This window comes from Triturus cristatus, chromosome 5_2, assembly GCF_964204655.1.
Source record: "Triturus cristatus chromosome 5_2, aTriCri1.1, whole genome shotgun sequence".
Taxonomy (NCBI): domain Eukaryota; kingdom Metazoa; phylum Chordata; class Amphibia; order Caudata; family Salamandridae; genus Triturus; species Triturus cristatus.
Genome location: NC_140588.1, coordinates 223,062,852 through 223,085,114, shown reverse-complemented (window position 1 = coordinate 223,085,114; position 22,263 = coordinate 223,062,852). Strand labels below are relative to the sequence as shown.

At 44.1% G+C, this 22,263-nt stretch overlaps 1 protein-coding gene across 12 annotated transcripts in view; it reads left to right on the top strand.

Annotated features, from left to right (window-relative positions):
* The window catches only part of PTPRM (protein tyrosine phosphatase receptor type M), a 1,478,792-nt gene that overhangs the window by 1,303,297 nt on the left and 153,232 nt on the right, over positions 1–22,263 (top strand). For all 12 annotated transcript variants that reach the window (XM_085607017.1, XM_085607015.1, XM_085607014.1 and 9 more), the window contains 2 exons: positions 1,684–1,760; positions 16,003–16,039. In XM_085607017.1, the coding sequence (XP_085463143.1) occupies positions 1,684–1,760; positions 16,003–16,039 (114 nt within the window). The remainder of the gene's footprint in view (positions 1–1,683; positions 1,761–16,002; positions 16,040–22,263) is intronic.

Sequence of the window (22,263 nt, the reverse complement as noted above, 5' to 3'; positions counted from 1 at the left end):
AATCCTGCAAATCCATAATCATGCAGAATATGCTGTGGCAGTAGAATCACATAATTATTGATAGTTTATTACACATTTTATACATACTGCAGCGCAGTTGCATCCTACAGTCCAGAGGTGTTTGTGGCATCCCTCCATGAATGGGTTGCACTTTGTGTTAGCCTGGTTCCCAATTGGGTCTGATGCTTTACCTGCCTCAGGAGAGGAACTCATTGCTACAAATCTGATTTTTAGGTTTGACGTGCATGCCACTTACACCATTGATAGCTAACATAATGTATTCTAAAACTATTTAAAGGTCTTTTGTTCAAACTCCTTCAGCCATTGGCTTCTTTTGCATAGCAACCTTTAGCCATTGGCTTGAGACACTGTCAGTCACACCTTGGATCAGTTCAAAGGAGGATTTAGTTTGACCTTTTTTGTTGGCTGTTATATTGTGTCCTTCCACTTCCATTGGAATGTATGAGGTACTATTTAACATCTGAAATCAATTTCCAAGCGGCCCTGGAGCATTGGAGAGTGAGCACTAACAAAGGAATCTGACAAAAGCTACAATAAAAGGGTTGCTTAGTTAATTATCCATCCATTGTAAATGCTTTGTTCTGGGCTGGATCCCTGGTGCTACAGGACAAACAAGTATTGGTACAGCCAATAGTTTGGTTGTTTGTTCTGCTTGGGTATCCCTACAAACCTCAGACGTTTCGGCTTTGCAAATTCTTCTTTGTAACTAGAATGTACTCGATGTTTGGCTCCACCAGCCAGATGCTGTGTGACAGACCTGTTAGTTCTCCTAATGCAACAGTAAAAGAAAACTTCAGCAAACTGAAGGACAGCTTTGCTGTGCTACTGTCCCTCCAATTAATGATTGTCTTCTGTTAGAATGGTTTACAATTTTTGATAATTTCAGCTAATGTTTTGTGATCCTGACTGATATCTTGTTTCGTATGTTTGCTTGTTACATTTTTACTGGGTTTGTTCCATTTTGCTCCTTTATCTTATGTTACATAATGTTTAAGTAATTTTACATTATGCTGTCCTGTTGTGTTCATTTTGTTTTCTGTTATGTAATAGTTACGTTATATTTAAAACTGCTTATAATGGTGACCTATCTTGCACTATGTTAAGCTGTTCGATTTTAATGATGGTAGAATTTATTATGCCCTGTTATGCTTTTACATAAGTTTTTTTCCCTAACTTTATTTTTATGTAATTCACATAATGTGGAATCCATTTTACTAATGGAAGTTACATATATGCCAGACAGCCACAAGAGATAAAGCAACAATATAGCTAGTTCAAACAGTGGATTGAAATCTCAGCCGGCCAGGATCCGAAAGGATAGAGCAAGAGTAGAGACGAGAGGCATAGCAAATTAGTGGTCTGAAGGATAAGAGGGGAGAGAGGAAAACAACGTGGTCACGGCAGTGGTGGAAGTTGGCGGCTTCCATGATGAAAATGGGTAGTGGCCTCCTTGGAAAAATTTGGAACCTGGGCTTATTTTTGTAACAGATTAACCATTTCAGATTGATACAAATTAGGAATGGCTGTTGAGAAAGAAAAGCCATGTGATGCAACCGGCCTTATTTAATGAAACAAGACTCCAATATGTAAGACCACTTTTTATTCGTCACCTACGAGTATCACGATAATCATCAACCTTCTGTTTCTCATCTTTGTCTTCAGATGATCATTCCCGCGTAAGGTTACAAATCCTTGAGGAAGAAACAAATTCCGACTACATTAACGGCAACTATATTGACGTAAGTACACTTTACCCACCTACGTTTGGGATGGCTGGTGAATGAGCTGTGTGGAACTGAGCGACTTAGCATGGCAAACTCTGTAATCATTGATTTTTGCGCATAATTAAATATCATAGGTTTTGGTTTCAAATTGGTATAGAACAAGGGGGGATTCTTATTATATGGCAAAAAGAAGCATCAAATAAGTGTTAGGGAATTCACAGAGCACATCCAGCCCCCCCCCCCAACATTTATAGCTTGTGGGCAGTGTCCGCCAGGGATAATATGCTTGATGTCTCCTGATGAACGGTGGACAGAGTAAATGTTATTTCTTATTTCTTGTCAACAGTTTGGCATAATCCCATATTTAAATGGAAGCTGTTTGCATATTAATACGACAAAACTCTGTAATTCCTAATGCAGTGATTTGCAATCTCTTGTCATCTCCACACTTTTAAGTCGCCTTCAAAGTACTCTGCAGCTGTTAACCAGGACTTTTAATGCAAGCAAGACATTTCATTAAATATGTAGGCTCTTTAATTATTGAAGGCTACTGCTTTGTTCACTCTGCATCATGTTAACTTAATGTTTTACATTAGAATAAATTCTTTAGCAGACAGCATGTTTTCAGTTGAAAGAATAAAATCAAAAGTGGAATTGGAATCCAAGAGAAATTCATTTCATCTAAGGGCCCACAGTAGCAGATATATTTTTATACCGACGCAGTTCACAAGGATCTTATCTTGTTAAGGAGAAAATTCAAATGTATTGCTTCTTTAGAGTCACAGAAATTGAAGCATTAGTTAGTTATTTTGGCAGCAGAAGTCTTTCTCTGGGAAGCCAGTAAATGTGTGCCTGGGCGTATCTGGATTACAATTGTGCTTTTATTGATTGATTTATAGAAGTATGTGTAGAACCAGACGTAATCACAAGGGTAGAAGCACTTTACAGTGCCCTGGAATGTAGTAATGACAGAGTTCTAGTACAGCCATAACTAAATTACGCTAGAGCCGAGTTGGGAAGGGAAGCAGTTGGTAGAGTGAGTCTGTGAAGTAGTCAGGTGGTGAAGGGAGAAGTGCTTTTAAGTGCTTTGTGAAGGGGGCTACCAGGGTGCATAAAAGTCAGATTTTCCAGGATCGCTTGTTGGGTGCCCTTGACGTTCATCACACAAACATTTTGTCGGTTTTGAATGTTATGGTTGCTTCAGCAGTGGCGTAGCTAGACCATGTGGCGCCCGGGGCTATCCCTCAGATTGCCCCCCCCCCCCCGGGGGGGGGGGGAGGGCATGCACTTCAAAGAGGTCCGAGAGACACGTAGTATCGCCGCTAATAGTTACCTTGATCCTGCAACTTACATGCACATACATGACACGGATGAGGCAGCTTAAAAACAGTCACCACCACAGAGCAATGCCACACAACAAACATGCACAAATATTCTTGCCACACATCGGGCCCGGCTCCAGGAATTTTTGTTTGGGTGGGCCAAGGGTGTATTTGGGTGGGCCACTGCGGGCTCGATTTGTCGCATATATGTCTGGACAGGCCTGCTTCAGGGCCCTCCTTTATCTCTTCTTAGTCTTATAAGAACCAGTAAAACTCACTCTTTTCCAAATCTCTTTCTAAATATTATCACTTTCCATGTAATGTTCCTTTGATGGGAAGAGGAGGTTTCTGAGGTTGGAGTATCAGGCAAGTAATACTACTCAGGCTCCATCTGTTCGAGCCTTCATGGAGGATCCCTCTTCATTACTACCTCCACCTGACCCCGGACTCTGCAACGCACTCCCTTACAGGCTCCCTCTGTGCGAGCCTTCAGGGAGAATCCCTCTTCATTACTACCTCTACCTGACTCTGGACTCTGCAACGCACTCCCTTACAGGCTCCCTCTGTGCGAGCCTTCAGGGAGAATCCCTCTTCATTACTACCTCTACCTGACTCCGGACTCTGCAACGCACTCCCTTACAGGCTCCCTCTGTGCGAGCCTTCAGGGAGAATCCCTCTTCATTACTACCTCCACCTGACCCCGGACTCTGCAACACACCCACTTACAGGCTTGATTATCCACTACTCCTCTCTCCAGTGCACCTTATCTCACAGCTGACCTTGGGCCCCAGCCCCATATCAGGCACCATCGGGCTCCACTTTGCTTTTTTCCGGTAAAAACATTAGTAAAATCACCTTCAAACTTAAAACATTGAATATAGCAGTAAATATAATTAGCACGCACTTTAAAGTATGTTCCACAGTAGCCCTTATGACCCGACTGCTAATTAAATAAACAAAAACAGAAAGGCCATGACAGGGCCGGCTTTAGCGCTGATGCAAAAGTCTTTTTTGGCGCCACACCAATAACCTCTTTCTCCGTAAATACCTTTACTACCACCTTCCAACAGGGCCCCTCATCCCTCCATGCCCCCCCCCCCATTGACCTCCTCCTCAGATTCCCTCACTACCTCACGCCACAAGTGCCCCTCATCTCCCCATAGCCCCTCCCCCTCATGACCTCCTCCTTGGACTCCCTCACTGCCACCATCCACCAGTGCCCCTTATCTCTCTGTAGCCTCTCCCCCTCATTACCTCCTCCTCAGACTCCCTCACTACCACCCTCCACTAGTGCTCCTCATCTCACCCTAGCTCCCCCTCCACACCATGACCTCTTCCTCGGATTCCCTCACTGTCACCCAGGGCACAAGTCCTAAAAAAATGGGGGGACGCTGACGTCACAACAGCAAGTGAAGTCACGAAAGGTGGCTTGCACAAACCGACTCATTGCCTCCCCTCGCTCACCCCTTAGATGCCATTGCAACAGAGAAGCCAGCGCGTGAGCAGCGTTCTGAATGGGCTCCGATCTCGCCCCAGAGAGGCCAAAGAGTAAATGTGTGGCTCCATTTGCTCCAGTAATCGAGCTCCCGTTAAAATAAGTGAGGGGACGCCATCCACCCGCCTGGTACCCCGACTCGAGCCCTGCAGTCACCCTCCACCAGTGCACCTCATCGCTCCACAGCCCCTCCAACTACCTCCTCCTCAGATTCCCTCACTGCCACCCTCCACCAGTGCCCCTCATCGCTCCACAGCCCCTCCCACTACCTCCTCCTCAGATTCCCTCACTGCCACCCTCCACCAGTGCCCCTCATCGCTCCGTAGCCCCTCTCTCATATGCATTTGTTGTTTAGCACTACTCATATCAGTGTAGTGTGTCAGCACTTTACACCACGAACACATTATACAGAGACAATGAATCATACAAGTTTGTAAATCAGTCTACAGGGAATGTCACATAAGCCAATGAGGATTACAAGGTGTATGAATCACATGTCCTCCATACTGGTGGGCAGTATATTTTGAGAGGGTTTGGTCTGGGGAAAAACAACCTTAGGATTTAAAGAGTATTCCATGGGGGTCAGCTTTACTGATAAAAATGTATCTCTGCCCAAACATACTCATTTTAGCAACATTAGAATGATGAAAGACTGAGGAAGGTCTAACTATATCACAAAACAAATCTATCCCATTCATGTTTGTTTGCAGCTCTTTGATGACAGTTCATTGGTCGCTGTCCTATGTTAGGATTGTAACTTCTGAACTGCAAGTAACACAAGGATCTCTGTGACAAAGGCAGCAACCCACTGAGCTTCCACATACAATACAGTTCATCTGCATTTAAAAACTACTAACAGACAAATGATTGCTCTCCAGTGGATCATTAATCACCAGCGTTATTGGGGCATCTTGTATTGTCTTATTGTTGTCCTGCATCGGCCATGATAATGATAAAAACTGTTTAAATGAAGTGCACACCAAGTATGTGTCCTGCTTTCCCTGTGCAGATTTTTAAAAGAAAAACAAATAGTAACACATTCTCTTTCCTACTACTCCATTAGTCAAACTTTGGGTCACAGCCTGATGTGATAAACTGCTGCAGGGGTCAGGAAAGGTGAATAGGAATAAACAAACTTCTTTTGTCCTGTGCTGCATAGAAAAAGAAATATCCACGCAGCAGAACAGTAGGCAAAGGTTACCGTTGTCAAAGAAAGGTTTTTTTGTCGCCTTGGTGGGCCTGGCCCACCCGCTAGAACCGGGCCTGCACCCTACTCACAAGACAATGAAGTAGTGTTTGTGGCGTGGCCGGTGTAGGAGCAGAGTCATCGTGTCCGCGCTCAGAGCTGAGCCTTGTGCTCCTCAGTAGACGGAAATCTGGAGTGGGATAATCAATAGACCCGGATGTATCTGTGGCAGCGACTGTCGACTCGTGTGTGCATTTCCATACGTGAATTTGAGAGCACATCTGCATGTGCACACATTCTTATGTAAGCATGTGGAAACGAGCACTTCTGTCACTACCGCGCCTAAAGGACTGTCACGTGCTAGAAGTGTACTTTGGGCAGAGGGTGCGGGCACGGCGTCACCAGGAGGTGTGGGCACCTGTCGAGGCTGCCTTTCACTTCCAGAGCCTTTGGTGTGAAGGGAGGGGCGGCCCAGCCCTGTGCGTGTCATTTGGGTCACCCCCCACTCTCCCCCCATCAAGCACAGATTACCTGGTGCTGTGCACACGGCACCCGTGCATGTCTGGGAGCCAGAAGCTGGGCAGGACAGCAGGCAGCAGAGGGCAGGACAGCAGGCAGCAGAGGGCAGAACGGACAGGCAGCAGAGGGCAGGACAGCAGGCATCAGAGGGCAGGCAGAGCAGCGCCCCCGCCTGCAGCGCTGCTCACCAGGTAAGTGTCACGGCTATTGCGTGAAGTGTGTCATTAGACTGCGTGTAAACCCTTTAAACTCCACATGATATAAACTATTTAAATGAAGCGCACACGAAGTACGTGTCCTGCTGGGCCTGCGCGCATATTTTTAAAAAGAAAAGAAACACATTCTCTTACCTTCTACTGCACCAAAACGAATTATCCACGGACGCAGCAAAGCAGACTGCCCCAGGCCACAAGGTCCTCACGAGAGTGCGTAGTGGTGAAGCGCGTGACGCGTCACCGCTACGTTCTCATCGCGAGGGCCGGGCAAAAATGTAGCCCAGGGCCATGATTGGTAGCGCTGGCGCGCGCTTTTCAAGATTGACGGCCCTGGAGCAGGCAGCAGGCTAGGATGCGACGTCATTGCGACCAGTATACGCGGACGGCGCCGCGCGGGCAGATTAAGGGTCTAAAACATTATGGTGGCAATTGCAGCAGCAGGCGCTGACGCACTGGCGCACTCAGCACTACAACCAAGGTCAGTGCGCGCAGTGCGCAGCGCGCTGCTTGCTGCACTCAAACTGGGCTGCCCGGCCGCGGCGGACTTTATAATTTATTTAGTGACACTGTGTCCCTAAATAAATTATAAAGGCCGCCGCCCTAAATATAGTGCCGCCTGGGGCGGTCCGCCCCCACCGCCCCCCCCCTAGCTACGCGCCTGTGCTTCAGTTAGTGACTGATTGATAGAATTCAGGTAACAGTCTCCAGCTTGCTCATTAATAAGCTCACTGTGTAGTTGAGCATAAATACGCTGGGATCTAGTGGTGATTTTGGGACCCCATGGCGGTTCATGTTTCCACCATCGACCCTTCCCAAACTGATCTGAAATCTCCTTGTGGATGAAGAGTGTTGACTTTTGTGGTTGGTACATTTTAGTCTTGTAAACTCTTTGTGTGCTTATATTGAGCTTCAGGTCTAGGCTGATCCCATGAGTTTTGAGTGAGTGAGTAGGAGTGATTTCAAAGTCATTCAGCCAGAATTGATTGGGTGCAGAGTCAACCATGTGGAGAGAGTGGAACATATTCTTATTCAGAGTTAACTTGACAGAGAGGCTGGCAATACAAGTTTTTAATGGTTCAAGTTTGGATATCAGATTTGACATGTCTCAGTGATTCGCCTTTTGGCAGAGCGCCATAAGATCCTCATTTTGATGACTTTAAATACTGTTTGCTAGCACCATGGACCCTAGCATTTTTATATTCGTGTTGGACAGCAGAGAATTTCATGAGGAACATTGGGGAGCTTTAAAAGGCAGGTATAGGGCAGTTGAGAAGAAAGATTATTTCGGCTAAATCTCACTGAAAGAGCAAAAGACATTTTTAAGCCAGAACATCTAGGTCCGTCAATTTTTTGTAATTTCTTTTTGCTGTTTCATATCGTTTGAACTCGATTTGATGGTACTGGAACACTTTACATGAGCACCTGTTACATTGCACAAGGACACATTAATTTTTGGGTAGGCAGGTGAGATTAACTGTTTTGCCCATAATCACAGGATGTTGAGCCAAAGTCGGGAGCTCTGGCCGTTAGGCCCGAAAGAAAAAAACTCATGATCCAGTGTCAAAGCCATAAACAGGTCCAGCATTATCTTCATAGTAGCTTGCCATCATCAGTGACATGCACAGCCTGATCTACTACCTAAAGAATGTCCATCTCAATGCTACATCTCGCAATGAAGCCTGATTGTTGGGTTGCAAGAAGGTTGACAGTAGCATTATGTGTTGATAGTTTGGCATTCAGTTAGTTTCACCAAGAATGTGAATTTGAAAGCTGGTGCAATGCTAGCAGCCAATCTGGTGTCGTTTTTATGTTTTGCTATTTTAAATAGGGATATATGGTCCATTTTCAGGGCCAATAGAAAAGGAACTTCTTAAATGGTTCTTCTTGTCGAAACAAATATTGGTCTAACAAAGCAGTACCCATTTACTGAATGTATAGTGGTCTGGAGGTTGTTTGCGATTTGTTTTACTGTAGAGAACTTGTCTTGTTTGGTGGTTGGAAGTGGTATAATTTGGTTTTGAATGTGTTGTGCCTCAGTTTGCATTATAAGGTACATATGTACACTGTAGGCACTTTAGTGGCCTATTAATCTCAAGAAACAGAGTTAGGCCTTCTTTTCAAGGTGTGCGATTACAGGATCATAGATGGACTATGGAGAGTGGACTAAAGGGGATTGGAGATCTTCCGAAGTTTTTCTTTTTTTATTATGCATACATTAATGGCATAGGAGCAAAATAAACCATATTTTTACAAATAACATTTCTCAATGATGTTTAAAAATTTTTTTTTTAATGATGTACCTCTTATTCCGCCCAACCCCAGCAGTGCCCATTCTATAGCGTTGCTCAGTAGTGGTTGAACGCAATACACCTAATCTCCAACGTATCCATTCTCAATTGCTCTTATCCTTCAGTTATGCTCATCGAAGATTGGCTGCGGGGCCTGGCCTATGTACAGACACAGGGGCCATCCTCCTGTGTACCCATCCAGCTGAGCTTGGCCTTGAGCACTGGAGGATGTCCAAAGGCTCTAGTCTGACCTCCTGTGCACCCATCTCCAGCTCTGCTGAGTAAGAGACATTGTGTGTAATCGACCCTTTGTAGAGTTTTCTGAGAGCAAGCCCTATGACCACCCTTGTGCCACAGTACTAAATATCTACGGTCTTCTGCAGTGCCCAGAGCTCTCTGGGTACAGGGCCTGCTGACCTTCGACCAGGTACAGCTCCAGCCTCTGTGCTTCCAGCTCAGCTAGAAACATCCTTCATAGAGGGCTGTGGGAGCCTGTTCAGAAGCCAGGCCCTGCATCGGTGTCTGCTGCAGGGTCAGCTGTGCAAGTACTTTTGCCATGCAATGCAGGCTCTAAACACAGGATCTGGGCTATCAATTGGGCCATAAGTCATGCCAGGGGTCCAAGGTGCCCACAGTACGTGCTCATTTTTGTTGTACTTTAAAAAAAAAATAATTGTAAAAGAGATCATATATAAATTTTACAAAAGAATGCTGTAATGTACACAACACCCTTAACACAACACCCCTGAACCAGAACAGAGACACACACCACCCCCGCAGGATAGAGGCACACACTCACACCCCCATAATCTAGTCTACGAGACAGGTGGCTTAGAACAGGTTGTAAGTTTATTCAACAAGTTACAAAGTCCATATATAAGCTCAATAGATCTCTTGTAGAGCCTCTGATAAGTTCATATAAGAGCCCCACCAGGAGCAGCCTCCCTGCTGCTCAGCCCATCTCTTCCAACTCCTCCAGTCCCACACACTCAACATTCTAAGTGACATCACTCATGGCTGAGCAGCAAGGAACAGAACAGTAATAAGGAAGATGCACCAACAACAACAATAGGTTATAACAAATGCAGATCTACCCGCAAAATCCTTGATTTATGGATCTGATTTTAGATCCGCAAATCAAGTGGGACAATCTGAGGCTGCCTTTGTTTCTTGAATACGGAGAGGATTATGTCTCTCTCCGGGACCTTCTCCCCCCCCCCCTCTGCTATCCCCGGGGTCAGGGAACATGCCCCTGTCCCTTTTAACAGGACACAATCTTCGGTTCCTGACCTTCTGTAGTAGCTGACACAACAGCAAAAGATTCAGACGCTGCAAGTGGACCGCCCAGAGCCCTCAGTCCTCAGAAGGTCCACAAATCTAGATCAGATGAAGGCAAAACTGCTCCCTTTTGTAATTTCATGTATATTTTGTAAATATAGTATCCTCAGACAATTCGGAACCTCAAAGTATTTATAAATTTAGAGTCAAGATATTCAAAAGTCCCCCCTGTCATTAACCATTGGAGACCCTTGACCTCTTTCTGTAATGCAAATTTCTCAAACATTACTAAGTGAACTTATACCGACCAAGCTGAAGCACTCTTCTGAGCCAAGTTCAAGGTTAATGCCAAGTTTAGTCTAATTCCGTTCAGCGGTTTTTGCTGTAACAGAGAGCAATGTTTCCTAAGGGAATTAATATTGAAAGCCCATCTGGTGTGCCTCCTCCTTTAAGTTTTCCACTTTGTGGAAAAGCACCAAAAAATGCCATTTCAAAGGTACAGCTGAAAGATCCATGAACATGCTAAAATATATATTTGCTTGAAATCTTTTTTTATTTTTATTATTGTGGGTCTAGAAAGTTCATTTGTAACAAATGCAGGTGACTATGTTATTCAAGTGGTGGTTAGTCGTTAAATGCGATAATACAGATTTCAAGATTTGAGAAAATATTTCCCAGTCCAACACTAGATTTTGTTTGGCTTCTTACTGCGAGCACACAGTTGTTATCATCCAAACAGCTCCTTATGTGAATGAATTCCTTAAACCCTAAATAAGCTATAAACATTGTGCTGATTTTCGAAAAATAGATCTGTTTTTTTTCCAAGCAGTTGCATAATGCCATAGAGAGTTGGAGTGTAAAGGAGGATGGCCTGGGTCTAGAAATGGCAAGGCTATCTGTCTCTAGCTGAATTACCTGGAAAAGAGCTAGCATCAACAGAAAAATCTAATGGCAGGTAGGGCTGACAGTGCTGAGGAAGGCCGCACACTGACTTTCCAAGGGCTTTGACTGAAATTACGCTGTCGGGTACGATTATTACAGCACCTCGAAAGAAGCATACTTGAGCCTAGCAGAAATCAGAGTACGTTTGCTTCGCTGCAGCTTTTCACAGAGCACTCACTGTTACATCAACATCATTTTGTTGCTCCACAATAAGTTACAATGTGTGTGTGTGCGTGTGCGTGCGTGCATGTGTGCGTGTGTAATTACAAAAATGGGATTCTGACATCCCTGTATAAATGCCAGTCTCTAATTTCTTTATAATTGGTCACTTGTGAGGTACCCAGTTGCAGATTATAAAGAAAAGTCGTCTAAACTCAACTATTATGAATTATTACAGTCGAGTTCTGACATCACAATGCCTGCTGCCAGCAGCCAAGGCTAAAGGTAGCTCAGGTCATGGAGCATATTTGAAGCAGCTGTTTAAAACGACAAAATATCACTTTTCTTTTTTCTGTTTTGTTTTAATAGCTTACAGTGACAAGCAGGGAGAATATGTTTATTTTTTCCTCTCCTTGGTGAGAGAAAAGCTAGACTCTTTCTGCATGTTTCTGAGCTACTGACGCTTTTTTTTCTTTTAAACTTACTTGTATTGAACTGTTTGTAATATCTGATTGCAACAGATATCGAATAGATTTTTGACATGTTTAATTTTGCGCTAGAGGTTTAATTTTTATTCTTCGTGTTTGCAAACATGCTTGCTCTTTCATATGAAAGAGCTGTGCACCAAAGTTTTAAGTGGTTTGTGGAAAAGGTGATGGTGTGACCATGTTTTATATAGGATAGTTCCCCAGGCGTACATGATAAGGATATTGCAAATCACCTCGGTATTCCATAACCTTATAAAGAAATGTGCCCTTTAGCCTTGTTCCTTTACATGGTTATGGAACTCCTCGATTACTTGCAATATCCTTATACTGTACGGCAGGGTGTACTTTATTACCGAACACATAGCGTAATATGCTATTTATTACTATTTTTGAGAGTGAGTCATTGCCATGGTTACAAGAGTCTACCCTAAAGAGGAATACACCTCTCCGTCTATTTAACTCCCCATTGAAATCCCAGAACTTTTTGGTATTAGATTAATTTCCTGTGTTTTGGGGCACAATTCCTTCATCTCTTGGCACGCAGCCGATGTGATACTCCTGTTGGGACTCCTTGCTTACTTTGATTACAAAGATACCGTTGATGGTATCAGCATCTACAAATAAGATTTCAACTCCATGCCTGTGAACACTACATTGCGCCCTAAATCAGCTCGGTGCTTTTTATGGGATTACTGACTGGCACAAGTGTATCTAGTGCAGAACTGGCCTTTCTTCTGAGGAGGATATAGTTGAGTGTTTCTTGTCACTGGCCTTTTGCCCTGGTCTGCGACATGGTGTACTTTCACCTGGGTGTGCAGTACACAGATGGGATCACGGCAGCCTATCACAATGCATGCCCTGTCCTCAGCATAGCCACAAACTCGGTCCTGCTCTGGGCCACCCTTTAGTGAAAGTCTGTTTGAATTTGCCAGTCTGCTTTTTACTGTGCAGGTGCCAACCTGGCCTACATGTTAAGGGGGGTGGGGGGGGGGTGAAATCCCCTGCCGGCATGTGCAGAAAATGTCTGCACCCACATGCATGTGTTTATGCCCCTTTTCAGCGTCACCTTTGGAGCATGAACTGACTCTGCGCCACCTCTTTGTGTTGTACAGTTAGTGCGTCACATCACTGCCTCTGTGCCCTTGTCCAGTGGCATAGCTAAACCCTTTGTCGCCTGTGACAGCCCTTGCGTTTACTGCCCTTCGACGGCCGCAGGTTAGAGTGGGGTTGGGGGGTTTGCTGGCGATCCCAGCGTATGCTGCCCCACGACAGCCGCAGGTAAGTGCGGGGGGCACCTAAACTCTTGCCGTCAGTGGCAGACCTACCCCCCCCCCTTTTGCTACGCCATTGCCCTTGTCTATAATATGGCATGGGATCAGAGGGGACATGTTTCCTAATTTGCATGGTGCCACAACTCCTTGAGAACACGCCAGCGCTACATGTGTGTTGTCGCACTCTGTTACAGAAGGTGTTGCCCAAATGACTGTGTGCCCTTGTGTAATACCAAAGTGCTCTGTGGGTGCAAAAATCGAGCGCACACATTCGTTGCATGTGCGGGGTACTTTGATTACGCATCCCCACTGCCTCTAGTGACGTGTGTCAGAGCCTGCTTCATTCCCTGGCCTATTGCTCATACGGCAGTGTGTTTTGGTCGCCATTCTTCAGTCTGTCCTTGGTGTCCGGACTGCTTTATTTCATCAATCAAACCCTGACGAGCATCGGAGTCATGCTCCTCTGTTTTCCACTGTGTGGTTTGATATTGCCTTCCTGTCGCTTTTCCGCACGTGCCATAAACTGCAGCCATCAAGGGATGAACAGGAAGTCGGGCATGACTATGAACCGGAAGTCTGCTGGCCATGGAAGACCCCGGGGCTGCTCAGGTGCCCTCGGCGGGCACACGGGCTGTCTTCTCGACAGTACTCTGCAGGTTAAATCTCAGACAAACGTCGACGCGCTTGATGGACGCGATAAATATGCCGCATTTTGTTTAAAGGTTTACATTTTAAGTACAAAAAGTTTGATTGAAGTAGACATCGCTTTCTCCTTTTCTAAAAAGAATCAATACATGTGAAATGAAGGAAAGGTGACTAGGATCTTTTAACTCACTACCGCTGAATTTTATAATTATGTTCTGTACTATTAATAAAACATTTGGAGGGTTGAAAGAGCTACTTCATTCATGCCAATTTCCATTCTGTCAGATCTCAACTGAATATTATCTACTATGCTAGTTGCCTTTTGCGCCCCTTTGTTGTTTGTTGAGGCCACCTCTGTAAATACATAAATAAATGAATACAATGTGAACTCAGAAGCAAGACCAGCTCCACTGTATTCGTGTGTCAAGATACATGCTGATAGTGCTCCGAAAATGAAAGGATAGGCTAGTATAGGATCATATATATAAAGCGCACTTATATCCGAGGGTCTCAAGGCGCGGAGCAGACGGGGAGGAGAAAGACATGCCTCCATCCAACTAGGAAGCAAATAGCCGGGAAACACCGGAACTGCATAGACAGTGTCTCAGGACATTGAGTCTATTAAGTGGCTTGCCTTAAGTATTTATTTTTTTAATTGACCAACTGTAAATGTGGACTACATTCTGTTTAAAATGTTATTTCCAGGATTCTATTTGCTATATGTGCTACTTCTGAAAGATGGCGGGGTAGGAGACTTGGGGAGTTGCAAAGGAGCGATCTTTCTTGCTTTTTGAAACAGAGTTAAAAGTAGTACAGTTCTCTAGGGTATTAAATAGGTGTCAGATTATCTTAGCCTCAGAGCTTGACTGGCACAACATTCTGAACAATGTATGGGCGAAGGAGAAATCTGCTTTACATTAGGTCTCCAGTTCAGCCCCGTGGTAGATCCGCCAAGATGGATTTGTACAAGGAGTTTAAGACCCTGGTAAAAGTGACCTATTGCCATCTGGAATACCCTCTCCAACCCTCTCCACCTCTTCTTCCAGCTCCCCCTCACCACCCCACAACCAGTAGCATTATTGTCTTTTAGGGTAACCAAATACATTATACCGAAACAAAGCCAATGGAGAGATTTGGTTTAGTCCTGAAAAATGGTTTCAAAGCGAAGTGCAAATGGTGTCTTTTAAAGCACTTCCTGCTAGATGCACTTAGCTGTGTAGGGTAATTATGGTTCTCCAAATAAGTTTGAAAACAAAGGAGCCAAATTGTACTTTGGAAGCAATTCCTCTCCCAGGTTTTCTGCCTCGTTTTCACAGGCACCCGCATCTAGTGAGGAGTAGATTTTGGCTACGAGCCAGGCCTAAATCAAAGAGGGGTCTTTTGAAGACTGAGGCAGCCAGCATGTCATTCTCCTCACTGCATCCAACAAACCGTGAGAAGGTGTAGAGGGGCAGAAAAGTGAAGTTGCTGCCATACTTTAGACAAACCATCAGTTTGACTCAGATTCGTCTTGGAGGGTGGGCCTGACTTCCAGCCTGCAACAACCATGGGAACCTTCATCCTGTGTACTTCTGCAGTCCCACCACACCTTGCTCTTATGCTTGATGTGGGGAAGGCGTGGATATAACCTGCCCTTCTGTAGCTAGTCAGGATTGAGAGCTGTGGGTGGCTGCATCACTTCACGTTCTTTAGCTGTGCCCCAGAGGTCTGCACGTGTAGTTGGGGGTGCGGCGACTCTGGCAGCATTTCCTCAGCCCCAGTGTTTGAAGTGGAAAAATAGAAGTGCAGGTACTCTGGACCAGAGTACCTGCTTGTTTCTGAAAAGTGCCGGCACTCTCCAATTAAAAGTTTCACGTTTTTTTTTTAGAATTGCAGGTACTCTCCCATTCAAAATAAAGAAAGTGCTGGTACTCAGTACCGGACAGTACCGGCACACTTAAAGCACTGCTCAGCCCTGCCTACAGTGCCTCTGTCATTCATGATCTGTTGAGGTAAATAGCTGCTTTAATCTGTAGGCATGTGTCTCTTCAGCCATCACCTTTCCTGCTGAATGAACATCACATACACTGGTCCTTGGGGGGGGAGGGGGTGACTTCCGATACCAGTCCAGTGCGATCCTGCAATTATCTTACATGTTCAACTTTTGATTTACATCTCACTGAAATGCAAAGGGCCCAAATGTTTTCAAAGCAAACTTCTTGTGCCCTGCCAACTATATGCCTGGCTATGCTCTCTTCTGAATCCAAGAAACAAATTCACTATGTTTGGTCCACATCTGGACTCCTCTCCCTTGAGGGTTCATAGTCGGTTCTGTTGTATATCATACTGGTTTCTCGTTTGTAGTCTGTTTAATGCAAGATAGGTTGTTTACTTACATTTATAATGCTTGATGGTTTAAAGTGTGCAGCTCGCTTCCAGTATTTATTTTTGAACACTTTTCTTTTTTTAGGGCTATCATCGACCAAACAACTACATCGCCACTCAAGGTAAGCTCATTACCTCTTTTCTCCTGTGCTGGAAGTTTATATTTACCAGAAAGGCTTCGAGGCATCAGAAAGATCACAGCTTCACATGTTTCATTCTCATTGCCTCATAATCAGACTTTGGGACAGACCGTTTTCATAATCATAAATTCAGGAATCTTACTCCAGGTGGGTCACGGTGTAGGAGCGAAGTCATCGTCCTTCAGCACGCGTCACTTCACTCCACCGTCCTGTCTGGTGCAATATCACATGATTACCATGCACATAAAGGAAGTATCTGGAGGTTGTTTCCGGGACTCCATTACTGATAGATTTACGCATAACTTTGAATTTTATTGCTTCAGTGGTTAATTTGGGACAAAATAAGTGCCAGGGCTCTCGTCAGAAGGCAGCTTGCACCAGCCCATTGCTTCTATTAGTGCCGCCTATAACAGAACTAAATACTAACCATGAAACCCTACAAGTGGGGAGAGGATGTCGCGTAAGGGCCAGAGCTGCCGACTTTGGAGCTGGGGAACCAGGTTCGAGTCTCGGCGTAGGTTCCTGTGATTCTGGACAAATAATTTAATCTCCCCTTCCCTGCAAAAATGAATGTGTCCTTAACTGGTGCTCTTGAAAATCACTCCAATACCTTTGAGTCGAGTTTGCGCTATAAGCGCCAGTGTTGATGATTAAGTGCCGGTGCCGAGCACCGGAAACCATCAGCTCAAATAAAGTACTGTGTTGTTTATAAATTTACATATTTGGAGGTCGGAATAACACATACTATGTGATTTTTGGGTGCTGTATAATGAACAGGAGCCACTAGTGTGCAGGGACAAACCCCCTCAATAGCTGAAAGGCCACTCAACAGAGACAGTGCATGGGTCTCTTTTATATTTGGCGGATGTTAGATTCTGGATTCAAGCAAGAGAAGAATCCTCTGGTTGTACAATACTGATACTGTTCAGATTTCCCAAATAATCCCTTGATCCTGATTATGCCCCATTGATTAACTCTTCTGAGCTGAAACATCAGCTGCATGCAGTGTCTTATAAGATTTTTACTGTGCATCAAATATTAATATACCTTTTGCCTTATCGTCCCCTAAAGTTGATTAGCAACTTGTCAATAAGTTTAAGGATAAAATGTATCAGTCTTGATTTTTTGTTTTGTTTGCACAATGTATGGTTTTGCATATTTTGCACCGGTCACTGTGGTGTTCACCCTCCACTGGTTGTTTTCTTTATATTTATTGCATAAACATATGTCTGAGTGGACATGAGAAACTTGTTTGTTGCTGTATGTCTCTTTTTATTGAAATGTAATTAGCTTTCTTGCAATGAAGTTGATTATTGAATAGTGATTTTGCTCTTAAAAGAATTATGTGCATACATAAAATTGAAGTGTTGGAGGGGACACCACTGTTTATGGATATATTTGTAGATGTATAGTTGTCTTCCAGTGGAATTATTATGCAATGGTTCCCATGCATGTCAGAGTTTCCTCATATGGTCCTCAAAGCCCTGTAAAGGTTTCTAGAGTCTAGAACTTGGACAAGGAAGGGTGCGTACGTAGAGTGCAGAATACTTACAAGTAATCTAATTTTTCTAGTTTCTTCTTTCTCCTCCTGGTATTTATGGAAACTTTGGTGGTTGGCTGTTTGAGTGGCTTTGGTAGTTGCACAAGAGGGATGCGGGATGCTGCAAAGTAGGTGTTATGGCTATGGGGGAGTAGCCAGTAGCTAAGTATTTCGGTTTGTTTTTTGTTAAGATAGACTCTAAGGTGCCTGCTTCGGAGGTGCAGAAAACCCAATTGTATGAACAATCACATTGTGGCTTGAAACTCCACTTAGACAATCGCAGGCACGTCTTTACCTTGTTCCTGTGTAATGATATTGTGTATTATTATGGAGAGCAGTTTCAACTCCTTCCCACTGCTAATGTAGGACATATTCAATATGTCAGTGGTCTCCTTTTGATTTTTATCTAGGGTTTTTTCCGTACATCACTTAATTTCAAATGCTACTCAGTGATGAGAATGTGTTGCAATGTTGTTATTTTGCTTTCCAGTACTTTATAACTGGACACAGCAGCACTCATCAGTGTTAATTTCTGTTTTCTTCTCATAACAACTATTCTTGAATCCATTACGTTTGCAGATTCCTATTTTTGCGTATTTCAAAGAACCCAAGTAATGCTGTTTTGCTGAGATACAAGAAGGACGCTACCTGCTTATGGGCCTGTGACATTTTCAGAGAGCTTGTCAGTTTCTTTAAATGTAGCCTCCCAACTACTTCATCTCGGGGTTTGGGCATCATTTTTCATTCTTCATTTTTGGTCAAATAATGCATTTCTAAACTTGTATACATCTGCTTCTTTCATCTGAAATCTGATAAATGATTTTCTGATCTCTCCCTCTTGTTGTTGATCTTTGGTCAAACCTTTCGTTCACACTCGCCTTGACAGTTGCAACTCTTTGTTTCTTTGGTTTCCTAAATACTTAGTAAACAACCATAAATGTATTCACATCTCTTCAGCCTTGGTTGATCTCCCCACACCTCCTCCCATTAGGCCTCTTTACATTGAATCCTGTGCAAAAGCCTCCCTTGACAGCGTTCATCAAGCGTCTTTTCTCCGTTACTTCTGCACCACATCCTTGCGCCCAACATTAAAGAATCTTCTCTCCTTCTCCATGTTTCATCTTTTTCGGCTATAAGGATCAGCTTTTTCAAGCTTCACTGCAAACGCGTGGGATGCTTTCCCTTCACACAGCAGAGATGCAGAGAATGTGATGGCTTTCTGCAAGCTTCAGAAGCCTTCCTTGTCTTTACCTGTTTAGTCCTCTATGGGAGTTGAACCCAATAGTTGCACCAGTGCACAGAGGGCCTGCATAACAACACAGTATTTAAGTAAATTTCACTCACTCATTAATTTATTCAACACTAGGCTAGCTTAAACATTTTATGGAGACGTAGTACAATGGTATTTGAAAACAACGAGAGCTTTGCATGGAACTAGGTAATAGTTATTTGTTTAATCTTTAGAAAAAGAAAGACCACCGCTTTAAATTCATATTGGTTTTATTGATGGTACCATACTCGGGCAACAACAAAGGGGACAATAAGGGCTTGATAAAGGTCCACCGACACTTGCCCTGGGTAAAGCTAGAAGACTAGAGAGGTACGGTGTTCCTAGGTGGCAAGTTGACCACCCGGTGAGTACTCAGAGTTGTGGGGAGGTGGGGAATACCTCCTTTCGGAACTAGGACACTCACACACCCAGCAAGCTAGGTGTCATGCTTCATCATATGGGTCTGCTCCTCGTCGAGCCGGCACTGCAATGCTCGACGGGCACCCATAAAGGGGCTCTTTATCGGAGATCTTTTGTTCCTTGCCGTATAGGTGCCGTGGTTGTGAGGGGCCTAGTTAAATGTAGATGTGGTGTATAGGTTAAAACAGGTAAGGGAATCCTCTATAATTATTTTTATTCTGGAGAGGTCACAACCTGATTAAAAAGTAAACAGAAAAAGGAGGGTGACTATTTTGTTTTAATCTGACAAAAATTACGCTCTACCCCTTAGTGGTCAACATGTTTCTCGCCTGTAAATGTCCCTAATGGATCAGTTGCTGATTCCTCAGGACCAAGTGATTAAATGAAAACTATCTTTAGTGTGTGGTGTGGTTCTACATACCACTTCTTCTCTCGGTAGGAAATTGCCCCAGAGAAAAGCAGCCAACCTATTTTGGATTCAAGAGCTGCTTCATCAGACCGCAGCAGAGTATGTGAACACTCAACGTAGTGTCTCTGCTCCCGCACAGAGCAGTCCAGCTCACCTACCCGCTCCGCCACATCAGGAAGGATCAACACTAGGCTAGCTTAAACATTTAATGGAGACATAGTACAATGGTATTTGAAAACAAAGAGAGCTTTGCTTGGAACTAGGTAATAGTTATTTATTTAATCTTTAGAAAAAGAAAGACCACCGCTTTACCTTCATATTGGTTTTATTGATGGTACCATACTCGGGTGCAGTTTCCATATTCAGCACAGCCTCATTTGACATGTTAATTATTCCATGTTTGGAGTGAAATGTGCTTACGATATAAAACCTTAAGCCTACTTCTAGGCTGTCATATTGGGCGTGAAATGTTTTTGACTTAATCTACTGCTTTTGCACAGAAAATCAAAATCCGCTTACAGCCCGCGGAAAGAGGGACGGGATTATGATGAAGTTAGAAATAATAGACAGTCCTGTGTTTGGCCGTCAGTCTACAAGCACCAAGCTTTGGTATTAGAATAGAGTGTGAAGACACTAAGCCATTATAGGATTTTCATGGAAAGACCACATTTTTGATGGCGGAATAATAGCAAGATCGCCCTGCCTAGTGCAGTTTGAGCCGTCGGAGGTGAAAGCGGCCAACCTGTTTTTGTACTTTTATTGCCCCCACATAAGAATCAGTGGCTTCTCCGTGGTCTGCCATCGGCGGCCATGGTTTGATCCTATGTTTGACTGTGAGTTTGCTTGGGTTGGCCCCTGTCTCACCTTATACTATGTATTTTTTGCTACCTGCCCGATTGGAATGTTCGGGCACATTCCAATTTAAAAGTTAAAATAGACAAAAAGATAAGAAACATATAGAAATTGCGAAATAAAAGTTGTTATTTTGTAGGGACTAGACTTCATCAGAATTTGTATGGGGTTATCTATCATTCTTGGATGATGCAGGAGGGCCCAGCTCATTGTGGCACTGCATCAGTTGCAGTGAAATGGAAAAACGCCTGCGTTTTCATAACTCGAGTGTGTATTTGGCTTTTCGAATTCTTCTGTGGCCCGCATCTCCAGTAGAAGATCTTACACGGTTTTGTGAGGACTGCTGCCCACCGGGGCGGCCTTCATGCAAGGGGAATGTTCTACTCAAGAAAAGTCTTCACATTTTAGACCTGATTCATGAAACATTTTCTCAATCGATGCAGGTGAAGATTTGGAAAAAAAATATTTTTCGACTGCACTCATTCACAAGAGTAGTTTGTGGGTGTACAAATACGCAACTTTGGGTGCATCAAAGTACTTGTGCCCAGCACGAAATGTGCATGTTGGTAGTTTGAAGCCAATACGTTGATGCAGGACCAGATGGGGGAGGTCCTGACCTGGAGCAGTAAGAGGTTCAATGTGCACAGATATGTGTCCTTTGCCTGCATTGTCTAATCATGTACACCATCGACCGTACGGAGGAGGATCACTGGAGTACCACAGTTTGCACACTCCCAATTCTTACTGTTCACTGATGCCACCCTAGAACTACGTATGCAGCACTTAAGTTGGCGGCTAGGCTTTCCTCCTGCAAGCCGGTCTCTTCTGTGAATGGGAGGTATATGCAAGGAAAAGGTGCACACTCATTTGCGACGCATAAGCTACTCCATGCAGATGTGTGTAGTACTTTGTAAATTTGTCCCTTTTAGATACTGAAAACTACTGAAAAGGCTTGCATAGTGAAATTGAGATGTGGAAGTAGAACTGGAAATAGAATGTGTAGATTCATGGAGGAAGATGAGTGGTTATTAAATATGCTCTATGATTTATTTTAGCAATACAGCTCGCTACCGAGGGCAATAATGTCTGTTTAAAGCCCTCAAACAAAGTTATAGGTCCGAGCTGCAGGGCCGGGCCTACAGTGAAGGGAAAGTGCTGTAAAGATTCCTGCACCCTGACACTGATATTATTCATCAGTTATAGGATATTTGAAGCACTCTTTGAATAACCCAGACTAGGGGCGGACCCAAGGTCTGGTGAGGTTGTGCCCTTCCCACAGCACTGCACTGGTCCAGAACTTTAAGGAGGGGGTTCCACAGGAACAGCTAATATGCTGTTGTCTCATGATTCTTTGTAGCTGGTGAGGCCCAAATCTCAGTGGTGCCTGGTGATCTTTGAGAGTGGTGAGGTGTAACACGTGCCACAATTTCACCCCTTTTTTTTCAAAAATGTGACTTGGGGGTTGCCTATGTGTTAAGCATTAATTCCAGATGCTGAATGAGATTGAGTGAGTGTGTTTGTATGTTTGAGCGGGTTATTGAGAGAGAAAATACATAAGAGTTAGCGAGAGAGAATGAATATGAATAGGTGAAAATGAGTGCAAGGGAGTGAGTAAAGAAGTGTGAGTGAGTTAGAAGTGAGTGCGAGTGAATCAGGGGCATAGCTATCAATGGTGCAGGAGGTGCAGTAGCACCAGGGCCCATAGCCCTGGGAGG